The 27,206-nt window shown below is 34.1% G+C and overlaps 1 protein-coding gene across 1 annotated transcript; it reads left to right on the forward strand.

Moving 5' to 3' along the window:
- Positions 1–897: 897 nt before the first annotated feature.
- LOC124374190 (calcium-transporting ATPase type 2C member 1-like) lies at positions 898–27,206 on the forward strand (the record flags this gene model as incomplete). The annotated part of the gene is made up of 7 exons (XM_046832449.1): positions 898–990; positions 16,111–16,322; positions 17,193–17,317; positions 20,744–20,841; positions 21,743–21,838; positions 25,705–25,794; positions 27,100–27,206. Coding segments are annotated over exons 1-7 (821 nt in total), but the record flags the coding sequence as incomplete, so codon positions are not given.

Consider the following 27,206-nt stretch of genomic DNA (forward strand, 5'->3'; position numbering starts at 1 on the left):
TTCTTGCCCACTTTAAGCGCCTGCAAATACATGGATACACCAGTAACGCACAGCTGTGTGCGACCGGAAAACACAACATGTGGCTTATGGGCAGTGCGTGTTCCAGTAGTATAGTTCGTTGGTTGTAACTGACCATCAGCGCTTTGGCATTTTGGTTGATATAACCACAAACGCACTCTCATTAAAATTCAAACCATTGATATAAAAAGTACAAGGTACATGCACAATCAGCCACGTTGTTAGTCTACAGCCGCGTTTACACCGGAGCTGACAACATTGCTGCCAGCAAAAGCTGACAACATTTACAAAAATCGTACTTTTAATTCCGTCAACATTTGCTGCCAACAATGCTGTCAGCACCGAAAAGTGTTGGCAGCATTTACCCACCAGTAGTCGGTAAAGATCAAAGAATGTTGTCAAACATAGGCTGGCAGCAATGTTGACGGGACTAAAAAGCGACCGTCAACAATGTTGGCAACACTTCCCTTAGCGCACGTGGTTTGGCCGCCATGTCGTTCCGACAGCGTCAGTACTACTCTAGTTGCGACTGTTGATGGTAGTACGTCTGTGTTGTTTGGTGTCCGTGTTTCTCAACTCAATATGAACAGCGACAGCATTGAGAGTGAAATTGATTGGTCCCATGAAACAGTCATGCAATTGATTGACCTATATCGAGAGCAAACCAGTTCTTTGGAATCCGATGGACCCTGATTTTAAAAATAAAAACCTAAAGAACTATGCATGGAATGACATTTCGCGGGAAATAAAAAGCCAGTAATACGGAAGTACAGGCAAAAGTGAAAACATTGTTGGCACAGTTTCAAAGAGAACTTAAGAAGAAGAAGAGTGGTTCGGGGGCAGACGAGTATAAAAGCAAGTGGTGTTATTTTTAAAGCGATGCTGTTTTTAAAGGATAAAACTACTGCACGGAAGATTAAAGAAGCTGGGATTGCCACTGACGACAAAGAGGCTGCCGATGAAACAGTGCAGGCAAGTAGTTAAACAAGATTATTTTATCAAATTGTCACATATTTTAATGTCACTTTTATAGGTTAAAAAAAGTTAAACATAAACACAACGGTCTAAAATTTGTTACAAATTATATAATGTAATTAACACTACTTTAATTGTTACTTTGTTATTGTTGTAAATTCAACTATACGTTATAATATGTGCAAACGTCCTTATGTACATTTGTATTTTAGGCCTAGTAGTTTGTTTTGCCATGGCACTGAACCCTCGTCACTTTGAAAGTAAACACTGATTTCATCACGTATTTGTTTGGGCCAGCTGGGAAGGTTTTTTTGGAATCTTCTTTAAACGAAGTAGAGTGTCTCTAGGCATTCCATCAACTCTCCATTGTCCTGGCACTAATGATCCTGTAGCTAGGTCCTCGACATCAAAAGCTCCGGGAGGTGTATACGTTGAAGCTGATGACATACTTCTTCGCAAAAAGTTATGCAGGTGACAGCAGGCTAAAACAACTGTGTCTGCCCGCTCTGGTTCCAATAACATTGGTTTCCTCAACACACACGGAAAATAACACTCAATATTCCGAATACATTTTCCACTACTCTACGGCCCCTGCAGTGGCGATAGTTGAAGACACGTTTTACACTTGCCTTATCATGCAATCCAGGAAACGCCTTCATGATGTTAATTTTTTAAAGGAAAGGCATCGTCAGCCAGGAAAAAGTAGGGTACCGGTAAGTACTTCCCTTCCTGGAAGGAAACTTGGGTCGGGAAAGATTCAAAGTCTTATTTTGAAGGTGTTGTTTTAAGGTACTATTGCCAAACACTCCACCATCAGATAACCGTCCTTGGCAACCAACAGAGACGTAAGTAAAGCAATAATTTGCATCAACAACAGCCAGGAGAACAATGCTGAAATAACCTTTGTAATTGAAATATTCACTTGATGTGTTGATGGGTGCCTGTAGCATCACATGTTTCCCATCCATGCTTCCAATGCAGTGCGGAAAATTCCATTGCGAGTTGTACTCTTTGGCATGATGTAGCCATTCTTCTTTAGTATTCGGCAACTGCAAAAATGAAATGTATTTTAAAGAGGTCAGTGATCCATACAGTCAAGATATAAGTGCCAATTAATATACTTAATACAATAAGGGTTTTCTCTGTTACGTCCCTTTTTTTATGTGATAACGTTTTTAAATGTGATTGTAATTTAACAGCTGATTACCTTCAGATGAATTTGTAACTAAAGTCAGATTGTAAACAGAAATATATCGTTTATAAAATTTTTCATAAAACTTTGTAACTGTGAGTTTAAAAATCATATAATCTCTTCGAATTGTAGGTGAGTTTCTCATAAACAGAAAAAAAATTTAAATGCGCAATTTGCGCACAGGCCCCCTAGTATACCATAATCTTATAAAAAATAAACGTTTATTTCAGCAAAAGATTTAAAACTAGTGATTTTTACCTACTCTGTCAACTCAAGGTAATGTCAACTGTAAAGTAATGTGGTTTTATTTTTAGGAGGACATTGCAGAGGAGGGCAATGGACACATTCAATCACAACTGCCGACAACACACCTAAAACAGGAACGGATCCTCCTCGAAAATTGACGAAGAAGAGGAAAGCTTCAATTGTGGATGAAGCTTATCAAGTAATGAAAAAAAGTGTCTAGCCAGTTTAAATCAGCCAGGAATTGAAGACGAGTTTGATATCTTTGGAAAAAAACGTTGCGTGTCAATTACGAAAACTTAAAAACTCTCGGGACCAAGCACTTGCAAAACACAGGATTAATACCATTTTGTTCGAAATGGAACTTAAACAGTTACCGATGGGTCCAGAGCCATCAAGATCAACCAGTGCATCTTCCTACATTCAGTCATACGATCCATTAACATCTAATTAAATCCAATCATCCATCAACGCTGCAAGTCCCATTTCTGCTGAGTGGGGCTCCTCAACATGACGAGTACAATGATGCTTATTGTGATAAAATTATTCAATCTATAGGTTTATCATCAAAAAGTAACTAAATTTCTATGGAAATAAAGCTGTTTTGATTTTATTTGTATTATTTATGTATGTAATTAAACTTTGAGTGAAATATTCACTAAGTTTTCTTTAAACCAACCCATTTCCAAAACAACTATTATTACTAACAGCATAATATAAACCAATCACATATGTATTTGATTTTTGGATATGGAAGGAGGCAATCATGGGACACTTGGTTATATACAAGTATTCACTTACCTTTATATTATCCTTCAACTCATCAATCAAAGCTGCACAAACTTCAGGTATTATTCCAGAAATTGTAGATTTTGACACTTTAAACAGGTAACTGAGACTAGAGTAAGAGTCTCCACTGGCCAAGTATCTCAAGGTCACTGCAAGTCTTTCTCGTGCAGGTATTGCTAGCCTGTAATTGGTGTCTTGTCTCGCAATTTTAGGTCCAATAGCTGTGAGAAGGTTTTCAAAGTCGTTACTTGTCATCCTCAAGAAGTTTTTTAACGCTGCCGTCACACCTCAACTCTCTTGACAATGGATTAATATCGTCCTGATTTAAATCTGAAAGTAAGTCACTTCCACTATACACAGATCTGGCCCTAAGGGAAGGCCTTACCCAATATCTCTTTGGTCTTTTCTTTTTACCTATGATTGACGCACGCTGCTGCTACCGCCGCCGCAAGTTGCTCGAGTGTTGACATCTCGGAATGCAGAATGCAGAATGCACCAAAGCGCAAAAATGTTGTCAACACATGTTGATCAGTTTCGGAATTCGCCAACATTTGCTGCCAGCATTTGCTGCCAGCATTTGTTGATAGCAATGCTGCCAACAAAAGCTGGCCAACATTTGCTGACAGCATTTGGTGTAAACGCGGCTTACATTTCCACGAAATGAGATCAACCCGGCGATGCCTCGGTTTGAAACTACTGCTGCCACGTTTAGCTTTATAGTTTGTTTATCGTATGATGGTTGTTCCAGATCAGTATTTCAAGAACGCAAAATTTAATAGAATAGGCATTTTCTACTGGAAAAAGCCCTTCCTCTTTTCGTTAATATGTTCAATAGACTGTAATGCATCTCATATGGAGGCTAATTTTAACATATCTACTGTCTTATTGAAATAAAATAGCTGGCAAACTTAACGCGGCTACTTTCTTCAAAGGTCGCTTTCATCGGGCATCAATCCCTCTTTTAGAAAAGATATATTAAAGAGCCTTCAGTTTTGTCATTAATTTATATTTGCATCTAGATAAACTTCATTGCTTTAAGAAGTAATGCTAGTTGGCTTCCGGCCACGCATCTCAGTCAGATTTTGCCATGGGGCCTTGCAGATTTTGCCTTGCATACCAATTGTATTTCTTAAGAGACCCTTACTAGTCGTATCCTGTCCGTCCACATAGGTGACCAATCAATACAAGGATCTTATGAAACAGAATAAGGAGGAAATTCAGTACAGAGAAGAAAGATTGTATTAGTAAACGATGCAGCGGTCACAGAGGAGAATTGATTTTGCGCTATTATTACTTCAAAGTTTTAGGTCCGGCAACGAATGTGCTAACACTACAACTATGTCGTGCCACCGTACTCTGCTGCATTGATATCACATTGAAACCTTATGAAAAATAAATTCCCCTTAAACTATAACCAAAAAACCCCTTTTCGTATCGAAACCATAGTGTTTATATAATTTGCGGCGCTGGTAGTCAGAATTTTAATGACGGTAAGTTTATGGCCGACCAAACTGATATAGCAAAGTGCACTGATGGTCATTCTTTACTGAACAGACGATAGCAAAGCCGCATATTCCGATCATTTATGTATACAACTACTAGATAGATAACTGAGCAATTTAAAATTTGTCCTGCCGACTGGGATCTTTGGATCTACCAGACGACAATTAAGACGGCAGCTGCAGTAATTACGTATGTTGTGATCGCCTCGTTTTTTTTTTGTACTTGCTCAGTCAGGTACGTAGTTATACTGAATGTATGCTTAATAATCATGTATATTTTTTACCCGGTCATAAAAGGTTTAAGAATCATGAACTGAGCATGAAGAATTAAAAATGATGAGCAAATCAAGAATTTATTCACTTCTTCTTGCTGTTTGACTCGAATGTTACATGTTTTAACGATACACTTGTCATATCCGCTCGCAAATTGTAGAAAAATTCATTGCTATTCGAGGGTAGGCATAGTTGGTACTTTTATTCTAATAATTTTTAAAATATAGGAATTCACACATTGGTAAAATCTTTTAATCTACGAGTTGGAAATAGTGATTTATTCAAAGTTTAATATTTAGTATTAAAAACAATCGTTTTCACGGGGAAAATATTTATTTGAGATAACTACATTTTTAGTTATATATTATCCAAATACTACTACAAATCTCGATTACATTAAATATGTGCAAAAAATGGATCTTGATTAAAACATAATTATTTTCCTACTACGTAAATGCAATCTTTTTTTTTAAATCTAACGCATCCTTCCTAGTTTGGCAATTCATACAAACTGTGCAGGATGAACTAAAATCACTAATTTCCTCTAAAATAAAGAACGGTGAAAGAATTGCCAGATAAGTATTTTCAATAAACCGAAATCAATCGAACATAATGTGAACACCTACCAACCACTCAGTAGCTATTCTCTCGTTATAACTATAAAGATATTGACGGTATCTAATGACCTCACTTCCATATTAAACTCCCGGGACTATGAAAGGGCTCTGTTCACACAGAAGATAAACTTAAACAATTGCAGTCCTTCCAGGAACCAGGCTTCTGAATCGTCCTATGCCGGCCCGAACCGAGGGGCAACTATTTATGCTCGGCGCAATCTAGCCAAATTTTTTCCCTTAGAAGTTTTAAGAATTGTCTACTATGGCCTAATCCATCTTCATTTTGCGTATGGGGGAATAAGACTTTGAGGAAGTTGTGAAAAAAACAAAATGAAGCGCGTCTTTAGACTTCAGAAAAAAAGCTGTCAGAATCATTGAAAATTTGAATTACAGAGAGTCGTGTAGGGAATATTTCAGAGAGTTGAGATTGCTGGCTTTGCCCTGTCTCTATATTTTTGAGGTGATCATGTACTGCAGATCAAGGTGCATCTTGATTCGTGGCAGGAACCGTCATCAATATGACACTAGAGGCAGGGATAACTTTCGAACTCATCAACGCAGATTGATATTAGCGCAACATCTACCGCAAGAAGTTGGTGTCAGATTAATCAACAGGCTCTCTGAAGAAATCAAAATTTCCAATAATCAAAATCGATTTAAAACGCGTCTCAATCTTCTTTTGATGTCCAAGGCTTTCTACTCTGTTGATAAATTCATGATAAGCCACTGGGATATTTGAGAGTGCTGGATCTGAGTTAAATGCGATTGTGTCTTGAATGATTGTGTGAATTGTGAATATGAGGTTGCGTTAATGTGTAGATAAAGTCGTGTAAATTTACTTTAACTATTGGCTATTGCGATACGATGTAAAAATTGTTAAACTAATGCAATAAAGAGATTATTATTATTATTTTATTAACGTTTACAGGTGTGAAAAAAAAACGATTTTGTGAATTTTTGTGCTCTTCATTGTCTTAGCGATTCATCATAAACTTGTTAACAGAGTAAAAAGCCTCTGGCACCAAAATAGTTTTGAACTGATCTTTAAATTTAGTTGTTTAATACCTTCAGGGAGACTGTTATTAGTCCGACACCAACTTGAGAAAGCAAATTTCTGAAAGCATTTCTTCTGTGTTGTTGGACTCGAAAGTTATCAAGTTACCTCTACTGCCATGATGGTGAAACCCCCCCCCCTTACAACAAAGCGCACTTTGATCTGGAGTAAAGGATCGCCTTGAGAATATAGAAACAGGACAGAGTCAGTAACCCGACTTCCCTAAAAGCATCTCTGCATGACTCTCTGGCTCTCAAACCAAAAATCATTCTCACAGTTCTTTTTTGGAGAATGAAGACCCGTTCCAACTTGTGTTTTGCCACAGCTAACCCAGAGTTTAATTCCATACCCTAGATGAGGATAGATTAGGCAAAAATATGCCGTTTTCAAGACTCCGATGGAGCAATACTGTGCCAATTTGCGAAGAGCAAAGATTTCTGATGCAATTTCTGCACAAGCGTGGTCGATGCGATTATCCCAAATCAAATCCCGATCTAGCTACATATAAGGGAATTTCTTGGTTTGAGTTTTTATTGTTTACATGTTTTATACTGTAAAGTTCCATTAAATCTAGAATACAGTCAATGTTTTGTTGATAGTGCTAATATTGACAGTGTCCTGCACTGAGCGCCAAAGAAAAAATTTAACTTTTCCTGTAAAGTGACGATATGTATAATATTTATTGAGAAATTTTTTTAAGGAAAACTGGTAATAATGATTTATTAAAATGTCCTTAATAAAAAAGCAGCAAAGTATGGTATTGTTTTTTGATAGGGAAGGATGGGATTGAATTAAAAAACCTTTGATAAATGTTTTTATAAGAATTAAATATAGAGTAATATGAAATATTATTATATTGTTTACCGAGACTCGGCCGGGCAAAGCAGATTCGGGACGACTCAGACGAATTTCCAGAGGTTCATATCGGTTTTGCTTCCGGAGTGAAAAACTCGTAGAATCATCTATTAAAGTCTATAGTTTTATATTTAAATATATCCATGATCTTTTTTATTGATACAAAAAGCCAATGTAGTTCCTAAATCTGGTAATAATACTAAATATGAATTGTATAAACCTCCCACATTTTAAAATTTACCGTTCTATAGATCTCCCCGAGATACAAAAGGAAAGACACACATTTCTGCTTTAAAGATTTAGTGATAGATTTTATTTAATGTAACATTGTTTATGTACAATTCAAAAATTTAGTTCAAACAAATTTAAAAACTTAGAAATTTATTAAATTAATGAATAATGTTAGTGCTATTGGTTCAAAATTAGTGAAGCCCGTAACTCGAGGGGCTGGAAAAACTTAATTTATGATTCTCTGTCTGTCTTTCCGAACGACATTCCGATAACTAAATGTGCTATTGACTTGAAAATTGTGCATGAAGCTTCATATCTATTTGAGGATCACCGAGTTTCATGATGGTCTGTGTCACTCTATAGAGTTTGGTTAGGCACTAGCCAGAGAGTGGTAAAACACTAATATCTTTGTTTCGTATTGCGCACAAAACTTGTATACAAAATTTTACACTATATATTAATAATACCTCATTTTTTCTATTGAGTAATTATTTGTGCAGGATATTCATAAAATAAATAAAAACTAAATAAGATTATTAACATACAAAAAGTAAATATTTGTTTCGTGAATGCTTAGCTGTTAGCTGTGATATTTTTAGGAAAGGGGTAAATTTATTTAATTAACAATAAATTCAACATTTAAAAAAAATAATATTTTGGCCTGACAAATTGCCCCCATGTGCATACTAGTATGTCTAAATTTATTTTAAATCATCAACACACTACAATGATTTTTTTATGTATCAAAGGAATTTTATATTGTGGAAAATTAGCATTTCTTTGTGAAACTCTTTATTTTGCTCGAAAGGTTTTAACAAATACCACACAGTTAGAAAACATTTTATAGTACTCTTTTTAATAACATGCACTGTTAAGATATTATAATTACGTTATCGTCTTCAATTCAAGAGTATTGTCTTATTTTAGCTGTTCTATCTGGAGCGGTTCCCTGATATTCATAACTCCAGGCTATCGCTGTCTAGATAATAAACCCACCACTCAGAACACTCAACCATTGAAACCGTTGGCCTAACATAATATCAACTTACATGATATTCCATTCCAATTGGCTAATTAGATAGCAATATAATCAAAAATCTGTCATAAAGCAATCATTTTCCAAACTCCTGCCTATCATGAAAATTTACATTGGACTAAAATCCTAGTTACAGTTAAAATATAGACATGCGTAGATATTAACTACTTCATCATTCAGCTAACGCACTTTTTCCTGTCTACAGTGTCATTTACATCGTAAAAAAAAATTCAATACTCATGCGATAATTTTATGTAAACGCTGTTCTAATGTATTGATTGACTTTACCTACCACGCCATTCATGACAGGGCGCAATGAAAGCTGATTGAAAAGAGGAAGGAAAATTACTTTGCTTGCTCTCAATCTGAAGTATAGGTTAGGTTGCATCTTGAACCTAATGCATAGATGACCACTGCAGTGCTGGCTCGGTATGTTCATCACTGCATGACAGATTAAGGTTCTATTACTTCGGTGCTCAGTGCACAGTTTTCAGTTCTGCGATCAGAGCATACAGTGCATTCAGTGCAGGTGCAGGACACCGAGGAAACTCGCTTCCAGCCGTCTGTCAAGAACAGGGCGACGAGTGGGCGAGAGAGCGCGAGAAGTCGAATGACAAAGAATGAACATCCGCCCCGCTGACCAATATAGTACTCTTACTACCACTACGACGCGACAATAGTACTCTTGTCCTGCGTGCCGTGACCGTGGTCAGCACCTCCTGCACTTGGTCAGGGATTCATTCATGAGTTTTTCTAAAACACTTCAATAACTAACGCTCGCTCCCACTTAACTCTGTGTTGGCAGGCGATCTTTAAGGTTGACATTTTGATTATTCCTAATGACTGCAATTTTGGGTATTAAAAAAATGTTTAGATTCATCTCATAACCAGAACTAAGAACTGTTAATGATAAAGATATGAATTTTTAAAGTAGGTGCAAGTAGTCTGGCTGAAGAAAATGTCAAGAATGTATTTATAAAACATTTTTTAACTATTTATATGTTTTTGTAAAAAACATTTTAAAGCTATATTTAATCTTAACAAATTTAATTTTCTCAAATCATTAAAATTAAGAATTGTCACGTCCTGAAGTTGCTATTTATCTAAGTACAGTACAAAATTCACTTTTTTTATCATCGGCATCGGCCGTTTAATGTGGACTTCATCACAAACATTTTCTCATTTACACATATATTAATCGTAAAAAATCCTGTAATATTGCTGTATTCCTATATTATTAACTTATTCCTTTACGACTTATATTGAGAAAATATGTGAAAAGCTCGTATCTATGATTTGATGTAACTCATTATGTAGTGAGGAAATACTTCCTCCCGTGTTTAGTAACTTTAAATTAGTATATAGCGGTTTCTTGCAATAAGACGGAAACATTTATATGTTATTTGGAGAAAGGAATTCAAAGTATGATCGTTGGATAACATGCAGTTAATTATAAACGAAATGGGTTAAGTGAAAGGTTAACATCAAAAGTTACAGTATGTATTTAACATTTAATGGTAAATAAGAAACAGTATTGTGCATTGGTGTCCCATAGCGTTTAAATGTTGACAGAGTTTAAATCCAATCAAATAGGTCTCAGTTCCATATAGGACATATTTGGTTAGGGATCATAAGTACTATCAGACACAGAACTTTGTGACACACTTTTTAAGAACGCCTTGCTTTAAGATTTATGCACCAGAATTAGTGCAAACAAATATTCTAAACTCTAGGACGGAATCAGTAATTTTAACGCGATTTACTGAGTGTTTATCCATCGTATATACATAACAGAGATTAGGAGCATTTGATAGCGATGCTTCCTTTCCTGGAAGGAGTGGTGGATTTCCCATATGATATTTTTCTTATATGGAGTAATCTTCGTTCGTTCATAACTGTTACAATATTTACTATGTGTGCTCTATATAGGTTTATTTGGAAAATCTGCCATTTATTCTTGGATTGGTATCCGCAAAGCAATGTTAAGCGACCATCTATCTTATCGCTGATTGCCAGGTTCACATCTTAAGAAAATTCTTTAAAGCTGAAACAATTTTATTATTTTCATTTCTAATTTTAAATACGTTAAACATTTTTAAAATTTTTGATAACATCATGTTATTAAACTTAATTATTAAGTAAAAATAACACAAATACGACAATATTCGTATTGTTTTTGCTAACATTAACCATAACAAAAAACATATTACTTTGTAAGTGTTACTATTTTTCAGGAAAATTTTGATTTAATTAAAACAACTATATACGCAAAACTAAGGCACGGCGTTGAAGTTTCAAAATCAAGCAAACATTGGAAAACTCTTCTATATTTATCTCATAAGAGTATATTTAGCTGTTATTACTGTGTCGTGTAGTGTTTAAATCGATAGAAATATATTGAACTCGTTTTCATGAATGTGAAAGAATTGGGGGGGGGAGGGCTTATTAGGCTATACCCTCTAATCAAGTGCAATGCACATATGAGTTAAAGCAGCCTTATTCGGCTTAAGCATTAGGTGTGTAAAAACGTTGATATGTATTAAAAAATATTATATATTCTTAAACCTTTTTATCGGTACTTTCACGCCATTCTCTATTTGGGGCGGTTCCCTAACACAAAGAAATTTTATAATGATAATCATAAAATAATCAATGTGCAAAAATTCGCACCTATAATATTTTACAACAGTTGAAATTTAAGAGGCTCTTTTAATTAACTAATTTTTGTAACTGTAGAGACTGAAAATGGAATTTTTAGCTATTTTATAGACCAGTAAATAATAGAGAGATAATTATAGAGATTTTCGAAATAAGAATATGCATATATTCATCCAAGGAACCGTAAGAATGTCTACGTAAAATTGCAGTACAATGGGTTAAATAATAGGTAAAGCGTGAAAGCAAAACAAACAAACATAAGCAATTTTCCATTTATAATATTATTAATACCTTCATGTTATATCCAGGCCTAACAACCATTGATAATAAGGATAATACATTTTACAGTACGTGCTAGAAAAGTGGCTTGAGGGAATATTTTTATTTTATTCATAATAAAATTCTTAAATTATATTTCATTTAAATATAGACATTTTTAAGATATGTGTAACTTTAAATAAGTAATTATTTATGAAAATATATTTTTTCCTTTCCTAAAGTTCTAAATTACGTACAAAAATAAAATTTTGATATCCATCCGTTTTTTGGTCCTAATTTATGAATTTGACAAATATTTTCTACATTCAATGTATGTAGGCCTTAAAAGCCAATAATAATGCTTTATATCTACGAGAGTGGTCTGAAAAGTTTCCGACCTAACAAACATGACCTAATTTTTGAAATAAAAAAAATCAACATAGCCTCCTTGTCACTCTACACACACTTCTGTAACCCGTAAAAATTATACTCGGAATATTTCTCTGAAAAAGAATTGTTCACGAAGGCGATTGCCTCTTCATTTGACGATTACATTGTCCCCCGAGGCGCGATTTTGAGATAAGGGAACAAAAAGAATTCGCTTGGGACTGGATCTGGTAAGACGGATGGTTAAGCAGTTAAACCCGTAATTCATGGATTTTCGCCATCATAACCGCTAAGGGAAGAGAAGGTTCGTAGCCTTGGTGAAACATTATATTCGTTTTTCTACAAATGAGGGCGTTTCTTTAAAAAATGTCTACCTTTACCTTGTCAAGTAATGATGGATAGTATGCTCCTGTAATGGTTTTCCTTTTTGAAGCTAATCTATTAAATTAAATTCTATTAATATCGCATAAAACAGTCGTCATCTCTTTCCTAACCAAAGAAGCAGCATTTATTCTTTTTTTGAGTCTGTCCCCCTTTTGTAATTTTTTTTCGGGTGTATAATGGTGTAGTCAAGTTTTATCTACAGTAATTAATCAGCGCATTTGGATTATTTTACCTAAACTGCGCCAGAAGGGCGTTGGAAATGTTCATCCTCGAACCTTTATGGTCTAACGTGAGAAAACTCGACATTAAACGTGCGGACAACTTTCTCATGCCTAAATGTTGATATATTTTTTAACTTTAATTCGGTGGTCGTCTAGCACCATTTGGTTAACTCTGTCGATGATTTTCATGGGTAGTTGCAGTTTTTGGACGTCCCGAACGTTCATCGTCTCTCAAGATCTTATGGCTATTTTTAAATTAAGCAGCCCAAAATTTCACTGAGGTAAATGATTGTGCAGAGTTTCCATACACAGAATCCAACTCATTTTTGATTTCATAAGGCGTATTGCCTTTCAAACACAAATAGTTAATGGCAGCACGATAATCGTGTCCATATCACAAAAACACTCACATCAACTGACTCGACTGTTGCATAAAAACGGCACGTCGAAAATAGCTAAAACTTTTTTTAGTAACTGTCAACAGACAAAATTCAGTAGCTTCTGTTAACGAACCTTCCAGCTTCACGTTCAGAAAGCAAACTTTTCAGACCACCCTCGTATACTATTAACTAACTTCGATATGTTTAAAACAGAATTAGAATGTGAAAAGATCTATGTTGCTTTTATGTACCATCTTTTAATGCAGAGTATAACGAAGAGTTGGTTTTACCATCTGTGAATGTAGAGTGTGAACAGACCTTAGCTACATTTTATGGTTTTATATTATGCTATATGGAGGTATGCTTGTGTAATATCTTATTGTGTAATACCAAAATATATCTTCCCAAATTCAGTAACTTTAAATTAGTGTGGTTTCTTGCAATCAAACATTTAATATGTAATTTGAGGAATTAAATTCTTGTATGATTGTTAAATAAAATACAACCATAACCAGTATAGGCTAAAGTAGTGAAAGACTAACATCACATGTTACATTCGATATTTACAAATTGAAGGGCCAATAAAAAGGGGTAACATAAGAACAGTATTACGCATTGGCCTTCTGTATTCTTAAATTTGTTAAAGGTGCCAATGACCTAAAAATAGGCGAATTTAATAAAATAATAAAATTTGTGCGCTCTTATATCCATAAAACATTTAAGAAAAAGGAATAAATTTTAAAACTTTACAATTAAGTGCAGTACCTGAGAACTAATAATATTTTACAAGATCAGCTCAAGATTTTGTCCACAATAAATTAGACCTTATTTGTATAAATATGCAACCATATCTATTTATAATTGTAAATATAGAAATAGTTTAAACTGAAAATATTTTTTAATGCGTATGATTTCGAAAATGTCATTCTATTGAAATATATGTTTAATATTATGAAATGCAATAAATGTATGTGGGTAATAGGGAGGCCACAGATCAGATGCAACAGCAATTTATGTTTTTAAATATTAATGATTATCCAAGATATTCTGTTACTTTCACTTAAGGTAGAATAACCTAAGGTAAGGTAAGGTATTATTGATTACCTTAAACTGAAATAAAATATGTGAAAATGAATGCTTTACAACTTGGAGTTTTACAAACGAAAGGCAAGTACAGGTCTTTTCAATATATTACAATCAAAAGGTAGATGCAGGTCCCTTCCCCTCTTTCTCCCACCACCAACCACACGACCCGCGGATCAACATGCACCGCTTAATTGTACGGTGTATAAGAAGGACCAACATGGACCGCTCATTACACGCGGACCACCATGTGGGACAAAAGTTTTTATATATTAAAAAATATTAGCATACATTTATCAAGCAAGTTATAAAACATAAATGTATGCTGAGAAACAAATTCATAACACGGTTATATGAAGGTTTAAATAGGGGGCTTGATGGACCTGCATGGGTCGCTGTATAACACAGGACCATCAAGTGCCTTGTTTCCGTAAATATATATATATATATATATATATATATATTTGGGGAATTTTTGGTTAAAATACATTTGATTTACTGTGCTATAGTTAATTTATCCTTCTTGTTGTGAACAAGTAAATATATACATATGGTCTGAGAAGCAATCCATCTCCTTCCCGTCTAAGGGTTGGAGTGAAAACCTCCAACTGTGCCTTGCTATTCAGTAAATTAACTTTAGTGCTAAATCTCTCATCTTTACATCAAACTGTGTTGTTAAGATAATGTCTGGACAAACCTACTCAGATAAACATGTCAACACTCAAAGATAAGCGCTTTTAGGACTGGCCCGATTTATTGGCTTCACTTTGCTTAAACTGGGATTTCCTTTCTTATTTAGGTTTCAAACTCTAAAATATAACTTTAAGGATGGCCAAAAGTTGACCATAAAAGTGAAGCACCAAACACAATAGAAACATTTGTTAAAAACATCACCAAGAGAATAAAACATGAATACAATACCAAAAACACAATACACCACTGTAATTTAAGCATCACAGCAGGTGAATGGTATGATCACAGTCACAACCTTCATATCTGGCTTCTTAACAGAGCTCTGGGGTTTCCTAGGTAAACAGGGTTGTGGATGTTGTGCTGTGGGTTACCTGTCTGTGACAGAGACCTCACATATCATATTGGTATTATGTTTGATGGTGGACTCTCATTCACAGATCATGTCATGTACACTATCATCGAGCTATTGGCACACTGAGGGGTCTGTGTAGATTCAGAAACTTATTGTCAATTTCCGTCAAGCTCAAACTCATACAATCTGGTTCTGTCAATATTTGACTACTGTTGGCGTGCTTACGGAAACAGTATTTCCAAGGAAGACTGCACAGAATTTGAAAAGTTCAGAATATAGCTATTTGTTTTCGACCATATGTTTTCTTATAGGGAAGAAGTAGGGATGTTACCTATGGGTATTGTTTACGGGTATTAGGCACCTTTATGAGTAATAATCAGTACCTACAGTACGTTAAAGGTTGATTAGAAGAGATCAGAATTACTTTGCTATGCAAAATTTGAGTGATCTACAACTTACATTAGGTATGTTTTTCTAAATTAGCCTATAAATATTCTTGTTACAAAAAATTAAAATAACAAAATTGTTTTTTTTTTAATAAAGGCAAACACATTAACTATAGTTAAAATGTTTTCTTGTAATAAATTAGAAATATTTTATTTGTGTTTATTTAAGTGTTTTTATTTCCTTAGTAAAAAAACAATATTAAAAAGTGTATAACCATTTTGTCCTTATATGAAATAAAATGAGAGTATTTTGTAAGGCACAAATTATTATTCTAGCTATTAACATTACAGAGTTACAGTCATATGGGGTTAAAACTATGCAAATGCCCTGAAGTGAATCTGGTGTTTTTGACTGCACTCTGAAGGGTTAAGTTTTTAATAAAATAAACAAATATATGTAATTCCATATTGTTTGAGTGCTTTAAGAGGTCCATCCATCTCTAAAAACAAATTTTGTTGGCAGGGTATTGTCGTGAACACAGGAGAGAAGAGTGAGTTTGGGGAAGTGTTCAAGATGATGCAGGCTGAAGAGGCACCAAAAACTCCTCTACAGAAGAGTATGGACATCCTGGGTACCCAGTTGTCTCTGTACAGCTTCTGCATCATCGGTCTTATCATGGGGCTGGGCTGGCTGCAGGGACGGCCCATACTAGACATGTTCACCATCGGTGTCAGGTAAGAATACAAGGAGCAGTTATGTTCTGAAAATAAATGGTGCCATATTAAAGCTTAACTTATGTACACAATGGATGGATTGGAAATTCATCTTAAAGCATCATCAATGTGAAACAACGTTCTCATAAATAATTGTTTTATCGACTTTTCTTACCAGGTTATTGTTGACAATAGAAGGTCATCCACTTTGAGCTTTATTGTGGAAATTTGTTCAACCTTCATTAAAAAATTCTAACCCACTTTCTCATCATTCCACCACTCACTACGACTTCAATGTAAACATCTCTGCTTGAAAATAAGTCTTAGCTGGATTCATATGGGTAAGTCAAATGACAGCATGAGTCTTTTAGTTGGCGGGTTTCAGTAATTATTGTCTTAAACAAACATTTAAGACATCACAGCAAACTGAACACACAATGTAGAGCAACTAAAATAGCGTCAGTTGAGTGCCAGGGAACAAGGAAGGTAGCGCACAAGTGTGGAATGCCTACTGCAACTCTGGATTAGCAGTATAATGGAACAGCATTTACTTTCTGAATACGCCTCATATATAAGTTGTAAGGTTGAAATTATTCTGTGAGTGTTTTTGGAACATCCAAGGGGATTGAAACAAAATAATAGATACTTACAAAAAAAAGTTAAAATGCAAACATTTTGTTTAATTCATTGCAATAGCTATATAATTTTTAAGACATTTCGAATTTTGGTTTTTGTTTCATTTACCATATTTAGTGTTATTTATTGTTTGCTATTATTTTGTCATTTAGATTAGTTTAAGCGTTTTAGTTTATTTACTTATTTTAAGTTAGATTTCAAATCACCTGCCTTAGCGTTATGGTGGATTGTGATTATTGTTGTAACTGTTCACAGTCTGGCAGTAGCTGCCATCCCTGAAGGCTTGCCCATTGTGGTCACTGTCACACTGGCTCTAGGAGTTATGCGGATGGCCAAGCGGAAAGCTATCGTCAAGAAACTTCCCACTGTAGAAACTCTCGGTTTGTAACCTTAATTAACTGTCTTCTTGCTTAACCTTATATTTTAGATGTTACATAAGATGAAGAGGACAGATATGAAGTTTTCTCAAAATGTTGTGTTTTGGTTATTTTAACTTATATTAATGCTAATTTGTAATTTTGTTTATAGTTCAGTATCAAAGGTTACAGTAGCACTCCTTGACAATAGAATGAAACCATATTGGAAAAAGATGTTGCTTGTTTAAGATTTTAGCCTTTTCTTTTTTAAAGTGTTTGTTTCACTTACGGAGGATTTTGGACGTGTCAGAACTGTTGACCAGTTACCTTATGCTTGAGATAAAAAAATGCTTGGAATGCTGATAAATCAAGATGGCTTAAAGGACTTGGATAGGAAATGGCTATATTTCTATTTTTTGAATAAGTAAATTCTAGGACAAAATCATTTCTTGGCAAAACCTAATTTGTGTTTAAAATGTAATAATAACTTTGGAGAGATAAGGTATACAAATTTTGTATTTGATAGTGTGTGATATTTATTTCTAACAGTTGTATTTTGTATGCAATGCTCTTTCAAATAATAAGTTGAGTTTACCAAGTTCAATAAGTTACAAAGTAATTTTTAAAGATATATGTATATTCTTTTTCCTTTTTATGGCTACATTTAATGTTGTATTTTGGTGCACTTTCCATATCTGAAAATATTCTAATCCTAGCAGTCCATTATTTTAATTCAATGGTTCCAAAATGAATTGAAATGATAATGTTAATGTAAATATAAAAATGTAACATAAAAATGAACATAACGGAAGATTTGAACAATGTAATGGAATAAAACACATTTTACAATCAGGATTGCTGCATTGAACATGAGTTGCTGCCTTCTAGTGACCAGTTTTGGTATTACTAATAATGGATAAAGATGACTAAAGACATGTTTGCAGAGAAGGTATTATGTTACCTTACAACAAAATATAATTGTCTCTTTCATATTTTACTATATATATATATATATATATATATATATATATATATATATATAATATATATATAATTAATGATAATAATGCATTGTATTCCTTCTGACAAAACCATTTTTATAATAACTATATTACATTTTTAAGTTATTCTTAATTAATAAGGAAAGTATAGTAAATGCAGTTGTTAACGCAGATTGCTTTACAACAAATGACACTTTATCTATCTTAGGTTATTTAGCCCTCTCTCGGGCAATCTCCTTCCTTTGGTGGGGATCCTGTTGCTAATATCCAATCACCTCTCTGCTATCATTGCTTTCTGCTTTGTGCTGCCATCATATAACTATTTTTTTAACACTGCTAATGGAAATATTGACAGTACTGTTGCGTTTAATTCACTGACTTTTTATGCTGAGTGTGCTATCTAGGAGTGATCTATGAAACATTTTATCAACATCTTCAATAACGGTGATTAAGCAGTTTTTTCATCAAAATTCCTACCAAACTTCTTTCGCTATTTTATAGATTTATTAGACAGACCTATTTGTAGTTTCTTGCACCCACTGTTTTATTGATGTATTACAGTAGCTTTTACAGTTCTTTGTACAAGACATGTAGTTTTAATTAAATATAAACATTACAAAAAAACTTATACAAATGAGTACTGTGGAGCGTCAGTAATCTGAACATCAAAAATCCTAGACATAAAAAATTTGAATGCCTGCTTTAAACATGCAAGCCAGTCAGTTCATTTGCTTCACTTGTTCAGTAGTGTTCGTGTAGTTTTTTGCAGTCTGTAGTGAGTAATATTCGTTTGTAACGTTCATATAGTAATACATGAAGTGTTTATTATTGTACCATTTTTAGGTGTAACTAGGAATTTGTAGGTCATTTTTGAAAATCTGAACAAATTGTAAATCCAAACCCCTCAGTCCTAATAATTTCAGATTGGTGACATTACTATATTTATTTAGATTTTGTTACCTTATAGTCGTAATAATTTTTCAAATACCACCATATTATAGAGAATTTAATATTATTTATAATCTTTATATATATATATATATATATATATATATATATATATATATATTTCTTGTGTATTGACTAAACTCCTCCTAAACGACTGGACCGATTTTGACGAAATTTTGTGTGTGTGTTGAAGGGGATTCCAGAATGGTTCAGATTCACAATTTGGTCCAATTTAAATAGTTTATTTAATTATTTTTTTAATTATAAATTGTTGTTGATGTTGGAGTGTTTTATATTGGATCCGACAGACTGTGCTACGACACATAATACAAAGCGAACTGATACTTCACAGCTGTTAATACTTTCAGCTGAAGTTCATCAAAGAGGCAGAAACATTTGTTTACATTTAAAATTCAGAAAATTGTTATTGTAAAGTGCTTGATCAGTAGTGTAATGCAGGTTGCATAGAAGACGTCATTGCCTAATGTTAAATTTAGATTGCACCAATGATCAATAAACTATCTAATGCAATGAAAATGCTATTAAACGCTATTATGAAAACAACCTCATTGTACAAATCCGTGGATGTTTGCACATAAGGTAATCGAATTTGGTTAGATCAAAGGTAAATGAAAAGAGCCGAAAGAAGACACTTTATGATCGAAATTGGTTTTCGTTGATACATTTTCTTGAAGGCACACTCCTCAATAATACTGGAAATATCTTAGACAGAAAATTAATTTTAACAGACGGAATTTTATTCTTTATAACCTAATTAGTTTATCGAGATTCATCCATATAAATTAATTGTTCTGAATAACTTACCAACACCTAGCAAAAACCATGAAAGATAGAGGCAGGAAAATATGGTACATACCTTCATAATGCGCACAAGAGGCTCACGAAGGAACGACTATCAATTATCTCAGCAATGTTTAGAAATGTGATAGAAAAAGAATACGTGAATATAGTGTACTGTTTTTCAACGGGAAATTGTGGGAAAAAGGTGCAGGCAACTGCTAGTTATGTACAAAATGTTACAGCTGTGTTCTAATAGAGTTGTTAAAATAATAAAAACACCTCACAGAAGAATTGATGAGTTCTCCTGTGAGCGAGGCCCCAGAAGCGCATTACAGTAATTCAGTTGAGAGAAGGTTAATCTGAGGATACTAGAATTGACTGGTTTTTCTACAATCTTTAAGTTGATTGGTTAAAATTTTTTTTTAATAAATTGTAATTTTAAATTTTATAATGTACTTATAATTGAAAGAAGCAAAAATATTAATGGTTAAGGAAATATTTTAGGGATTTATTTAGATTACAGTGAATGCAATAGTATGTGTCAGGATTAGTTTTATAAATTGACAACCTCAAAATTGCTTCAATGAATTTTTCATTTGGTTTCTAAGTGAGAATTTATGTAACAAAAAGTAATGCAGCCTAAAATATCTTGCATATAAATTGTAAAAATATCCTACTAAATGTGAGGTGCTTGTTGCAGGTTGTGTGAGTGTGATCTGTTCAGACAAAACTGGTACCATCACTAAGAACGAGATGACGGCCACTGTTATCGTCACTGCGGATGGTCATCTAGCTGAGGTATTTATTAAATTTGATGATCTTCTATTTTCTCACTCTTTGTGTTTTTTGATGCTCATGAAAATTATTGAACTAAAAATATTCTATAAAAAAAAAATACAATTCCTCCCCCAAGCTTCCACATCTTAAAAATTGAAATTTCACCTCATAACAATTGTATTTACCTATTAGTGGATCACAAAATTGCATTACCCTCCCAAAAACGTATTGATGTCATAAATGTTTTCATTAAGAAAAGAGATACATGGATGCATGACAAAAAATTATAACAATAACAGTCTGTGTATAAAATTAAAAACATGTTTTTGGAGTCATGAACTGTTATGAACGAGGTAAATAATTTATCAGCCTTCCTTTTATCTGTCAATACTGATACTTTTTGAGCATATTTTAAAGATGTAATAACAAAACACATTAACAATGTTAAAGGACCTGGTATCAGATGCTGCCATCTATAATTCAACTAAGATACCCGATGTGGACGTTGTACTAGTTGCAGGGCTAATGTATATGCATAAATAATATAACATGACTGCATGATAGGATTGATAGAAAATATTACAAACAATATGGGTTTTGGTACTGCAACGGCCATGGAACCATTCTGCGATAAGTACTCAATTACTTGATCAAAATGATCAATTTGATATTCATTACTAGGCCAACGTTCCTTATTCAATGATGATGAAGTGACTGGTAAAAGTTGTTTTAGTTTAGCTAATGTAAAAATATGGTTTAAGGCTGACTTAATTTCAAACATCAATACATTCACTCCCTATTAAACTAGAGCCTTTAGCCTATTCGTATTGTAAATTTATGTTTTTTATACTTTAAAATATATAAATTAAGAGGGTTATTTTTCCTACATAATGTAATAACTAATCAATGCTTTGATTGGCAGGTATCCGGGGCTGGATACAATGACCAGGGGGAGATCCATATCCACAAATGTGACAGTGTGGAGAGAGCGCGGGAATCAATCTACAGGTTACTGGAGGTGAGTTCAAAACAAGCAGATTAAATCTAAGGAGTTTTTTATAAATCTAAGTACACTCAGAACTGGGGAAAACAGAAGCTTAACCCATTGCGGATCAACGACGTGAGGGTGACGCGGAGCGAGGCGTGGACCAAAAGCACAATGACGTGACCCTCACGCGGATGACGTCGGTAAGGATGACTTATTTCTTTTGAACTCTTATCGCTGTTATAAGCTTCAGAGATATTTATAGTCTGTTTTTCCTGGACCGGCTTCCTATCTTATCTCTGGTACTTGTCCTCAAATACTCCCCTCGTTATCGGTCAATAACGTTATTATTTGCGACAAATTGTTTGTCTGAGGCGTACAGTCGATTTTCCCTTGCCTCGTGTGCGTGTACGGAAGTAAAATGGGTGACAATTTACGATCATCTGAATTAGATAGACTATTATTAGAAAGTGGAAGTGATGAAAGTGAAATCGATAGTGTTATTGAGGATGGAGACGGTTCTATCACGCGTATTTGTCCACGTTTTTCATAATTACGCGAATACTAATGTTGACAGTGACGAGCTGGCTAGTGACCATGATTCAGATGTTCAGACTATTTCAGACATTGTTCCTGGGACACCACCGGATGTGGAAACTCTATTTAAACATCATTTCAATATCAATAAAAACGCTCAAAGTAGTGCTTCCGAGGATATTTATGAACCTCAACCTGGCTCTTCAACCGCTCCGGATCCGGTCCTGAGGGAAGAGTCCAATTCACCTACTCCACCTTCTGCTGCTTCTGTAGGTAAACGCCGTAAAAAGTTCAGTAATAAAATTGTAAAAAAAAATTAAAATTGCAAAACGCCAAAAAAAGAAGCCCAGTAAGAAGAAAAATAAAAAAAACCATCCATATTTGATTGGAAAAATGAACCAAATAACCCTAAAGATATTCCGTTCACAGGTACTCCAGGATTAGATCATGATATTGCAAACAAACTAGACGAATCATTTTCTGAACTTAATTCTTTTCTCCTATTTTGTGGGAGGAATTGTTCGAGATGATTGCCCAGGAAACTAATGATTTATGCGGCTGAGCAATTAGGTGATCTTAGCCGGAAGCCGCTAAAGAGTGACGATAAGTGGACTCCTGTAACAGTAAGATGAACTCAAATCTTATTTTGCACTGTATATATTGATGGCCCAAGTAAAAAAAACCTAATATAAGGATGTACTGGTCCCAGCGAAGGGTATTATCGACGCCTTTGTTTTCACAAACAATGCCTATTGCCAGATTTATGGCAATATCCCGATTTTTACATTTTTTCTGATACGTCGGTTCGAAAACGACCGGCAATGATAAAACTAATAAAAATTAGGCCTGTCATTAGATATTTTGAAACTAAGTTTCTAAAAACCTACATGCCTGAGAAACACATATCACTAGATGAAAGTCTCATGAAAATGAGATCTCGGCTCTCATATATCCAATTCAATCCTAAAAAAAGGGCCAGGTTTGGCATAAAAAATTTAATAAAGTGTGTTAGGTAATTTCTGGATATTGTTCAGTTTTTAAAATATATGTAGGTACAGACAAAGTAAGTGAAGATTTTTTAGCTAGTGAATCTGTTGTCCTAGACCTTATGCAGCCGTTTTATAACCAGGGCTACACTGTTTTTCTCGACAATTGGTATGTTTTCCCCGCTATTGTTTGTTGAACTACTAAAACGTGACACTCATCGCCATTGGCACACAGCACTGAAAACCAGGGTTGACATACCAAAAGACTTCAAGGAAATAAACCTGCAAAAAAATGAAGCTATTTTCAGATCTTCTAACGGAGTACTGGCAACGATGTGGCAAGATAATAAAGACGTTTATTGTATTTTCAACTTACCATACTGATGTCACTTTTGAACAAACTAAAACTAGAAAAAGAAAACATGGTGTGACGGAGGAGGTAAGAAAACCAAACCTAATTAAAGATTATAATAACGGCATGTTTGGCGTTGATCGGATGGATCAAAGATTAGCTAGCTTCCCCATAATGCGCCCGGACAGTAAAAGCCTGACAAAAAGATTTTTTTTTATTTGATTGATCTTGCAATATTCAATTCTTTTGCAGTGTACAATAAGGTAAAACCTCCTAAAAAAACAGAAAAACACCACTTCTCAGATTTTAGAATAAATTTAGCCGAACAATTGCTATCTACGGTAAATCTACCGGAAAAAAAATCACCTGGTCGTTCTGCATTAGGCTTGGACCCTCTAAGATTACAGGGTAAATCCTGGGCTCACTTTCCCGTCCAACTATCTCCTACAGCAAGCAAAGGAAAAGTTTATAAAAGGTGCAAAGTGTGTGCCTGGAAAAAGATTGTTTCTCGGTGACTATCACACCAAAATCCACTACTAAGACAAAAGACAGTCTCAATACAGTGTAAATATTTTGTATATATTAGATTAGTTGTTTCTTGAAGTGACAGTTTTATTAGAACATTTTTTTATTGTGTAAAACATTTTGATCCGTCCTACATCAAGCAGCTACAACACGCAAAAAACGTAAGTAAAAATGTTACGTACCTGTATTTTTAAATTTTTTCTAGTGTAATATACTTGTCTAATATGATCTGTATAATGTTTTATATAACATAAATAACAACATAAACAAACAAAACATGTATAATTAACGAGCGCGCTAAGCAGGCAGGTAGGCGTGCAAAAACTGGCGGGTGCTGCGTTGTAATACGGATTTAATTCGTACTCTAAGCCCCGCGCGTGCCGTTTTCACGATCCGCAATGGGTTAAGACTTAGGACAATACAAAATGTAACAATTAATTTTATTTCTTTGAATGAATACATTTTTAGTAAAATTAACATATTCCTATAAATATGAGTTGGGTCCTGGTGAGAAACTTCAATTTAAAACTTTGTGTGAAAATAAAAAACTAAAAAAAAATTATTTTGGAAGATAATTTTATTTTGAATTGAAAGGTCAGGATTGTTTAGGCTCTTGTCATAGTGGGTGACCTGCTTATATAAACCTTTCTTAAAGAATCATCCTGCCAGTGAGGACTATCTGATGGAAACACACTTTGTGATAACCAACAGTCAGTTACAATCTCATGCACAATAGTTTTTGAGTTTAAGTAGACTCATTTGAAACTCATTCTGTTTAAACTTGGTGGACAAAAGTTTTCAGCCTTCATTGAATTGCTTAACACACTTTTGCACCAATCCATCACTCATTGAATTTAACAGTAAATATCTATTATATGACAAAAGAATTCTGGTCGGCAGAGTTGCATTAAAAAAACATGAATAAGCAGACAAAATCTCACAATCGGAATGAACATCAGTGATTTTAATCATTTTAATGGCCAAGGTAAATAAAATTAAAGTTGGTGCGGAGCTGATAAACCAAAGAAAAAAATTGAGCATGTGCAGCGGTTTTATGTTGAACAGTGCTTTCTTTCTGGAAACACTTTGTATAGTTTTATTAGCAAGACTCCCAATCATCCTCTACAACTCATGCATCTTCCTATTTGTCAATGTCACCCATTTCACCCAATCACTAGAAGTCTTGTTGAACAATAAGAAGTTCAAAACCAGCACTTGGTACGATGTTGGTAGTATGAATTGGTCAGAATGCTATTGAGTTTGAAAAGTTCTACTTTCCTCAAGCCTGAAACTCATGATTAAAATTTATCTCAATGGTAGAGTGTTTGGCGAATTTCTACATGCGAAGGTTAATAAATTTAATTTTTTTTTTATGTATAAAATATTGTATAAAAGCATATATTTTAGAGTTGTGATAACACAATACATGACATGTGTTAAAGCCTGATATCAGGCTTATGTCAGTTATTTCAGTTCACTCTACATGATTTGTTGCACAGGTTGGCTGTGTGTGTAACAATGCTGTGATCAATGGGGAGACTCTGCTCGGTCAGCCCACAGAGGGAGCTCTGCTTGCTGTGGCCATGAAGGTAAGACTTTAGCTTCTCTGTCGTCCTAAGGAGAGAACAAAGTAAAATTGTTTATATATATTAGAGAATATGTAGGAATTATGGATAAAAAAGTATGGATAGCCTAGTGTGAAAATTAACCAGTTTAAAGTTATTTCTGCATTTAAACACATAAATTAAATAAATTACAAACAATAAGTGCCAGTTTTTATGTCGATAACAATGAAAAAATTATACGAAAAAAGTTATTAATTACTATCTTTACTTTGATTCTAGACCGGCAATTCAAAACAATTAGCATTGGTCATGTTAAGTATCTTGAGCTATATAATTTGTAAATAACTATTTAAAACCTTTAATTTTTTAACACAGATTTAATCGAACAAGTTTTATTCATTTAAACACCACTGGCGCCTGCTCGTTTAATGCGTATATCTTCAGACTAATGAGGTAACACGGATCTAATTTGAACGGATACTTTCTACATCATACAATTTTAATAAGGTTAGGTCCAATTACATGGCGTTGTGATCAATGACATGACTTAATGTTCTGTTAGTTTGTTGCTTGCTTGTCCGAAACTAATGAGTTACATTCATCTTTAGCTTTAGCCGAGACACACATGTTACTTCACTTTTTATCAGACTCTCACCTTTAAAACTCAACCAGAACATATATAACCTTTCATGTATTTTCCATCTTGCTCTTAATCTTTCAAAATCACATCCCCACATTTGTTTTTTGAACAATAAATATTTTCATACTTTCCATCAGTAGATATACTACAGACCCACTAGACCCAAGGGCCACAGGCCTATGGGAAACTGCAAACTTACTACTATGTTTTACTACTATCATAACTACACACTAATGATATTTTTCATTGTTTGGTTATTAAAAAAAATAATGTACCTTATTTTTTAAGTACAATAAAAATATTTCTCATCAAAAATTAAAAATGTATTCTTTTGGTACAACAATTTTAGTAAATCTCATGAACAGGCTTGTAGGAGAGATCACACTTTTTTCAGGGCTAAGAGTTTAAAAATAGAAATCTGCCACTGATACTCTGTAAAACCTTGATACGAACATGGTTATTCTACTTTTTCAATCTTGTTTTTTTACAATATTTTTCTTCATCACAGCATGGAGTACAATAAATCCTTCATAGTTACTGTGCATTGGTTTTATCACGAAAAGCTGGACATCAGAAGTAACCTGAAAAACAGCCAAGTGAAAGAGAAGACTTCATTCATAGTCCTAACATTTACCTTAGAATGTTGTTTCATTGACGTTTGTACATCGTAATTTTGTTTTTGTAAACAGAATGGTATGTTCGGAGTAGCAGACAAGTATTGTACGCCTGCAGGAGTATCCATTACAGCTCGAGCAGAAGATGATGGCTGTCAAGTGGTGTTCCCAAGTATGGTGAC

The sequence above is a fragment of the Homalodisca vitripennis genome, unplaced genomic scaffold (assembly GCF_021130785.1).
Source record: "Homalodisca vitripennis isolate AUS2020 unplaced genomic scaffold, UT_GWSS_2.1 ScUCBcl_7471;HRSCAF=15169, whole genome shotgun sequence".
NCBI lineage: Eukaryota > Metazoa > Arthropoda > Insecta > Hemiptera > Cicadellidae > Homalodisca > Homalodisca vitripennis.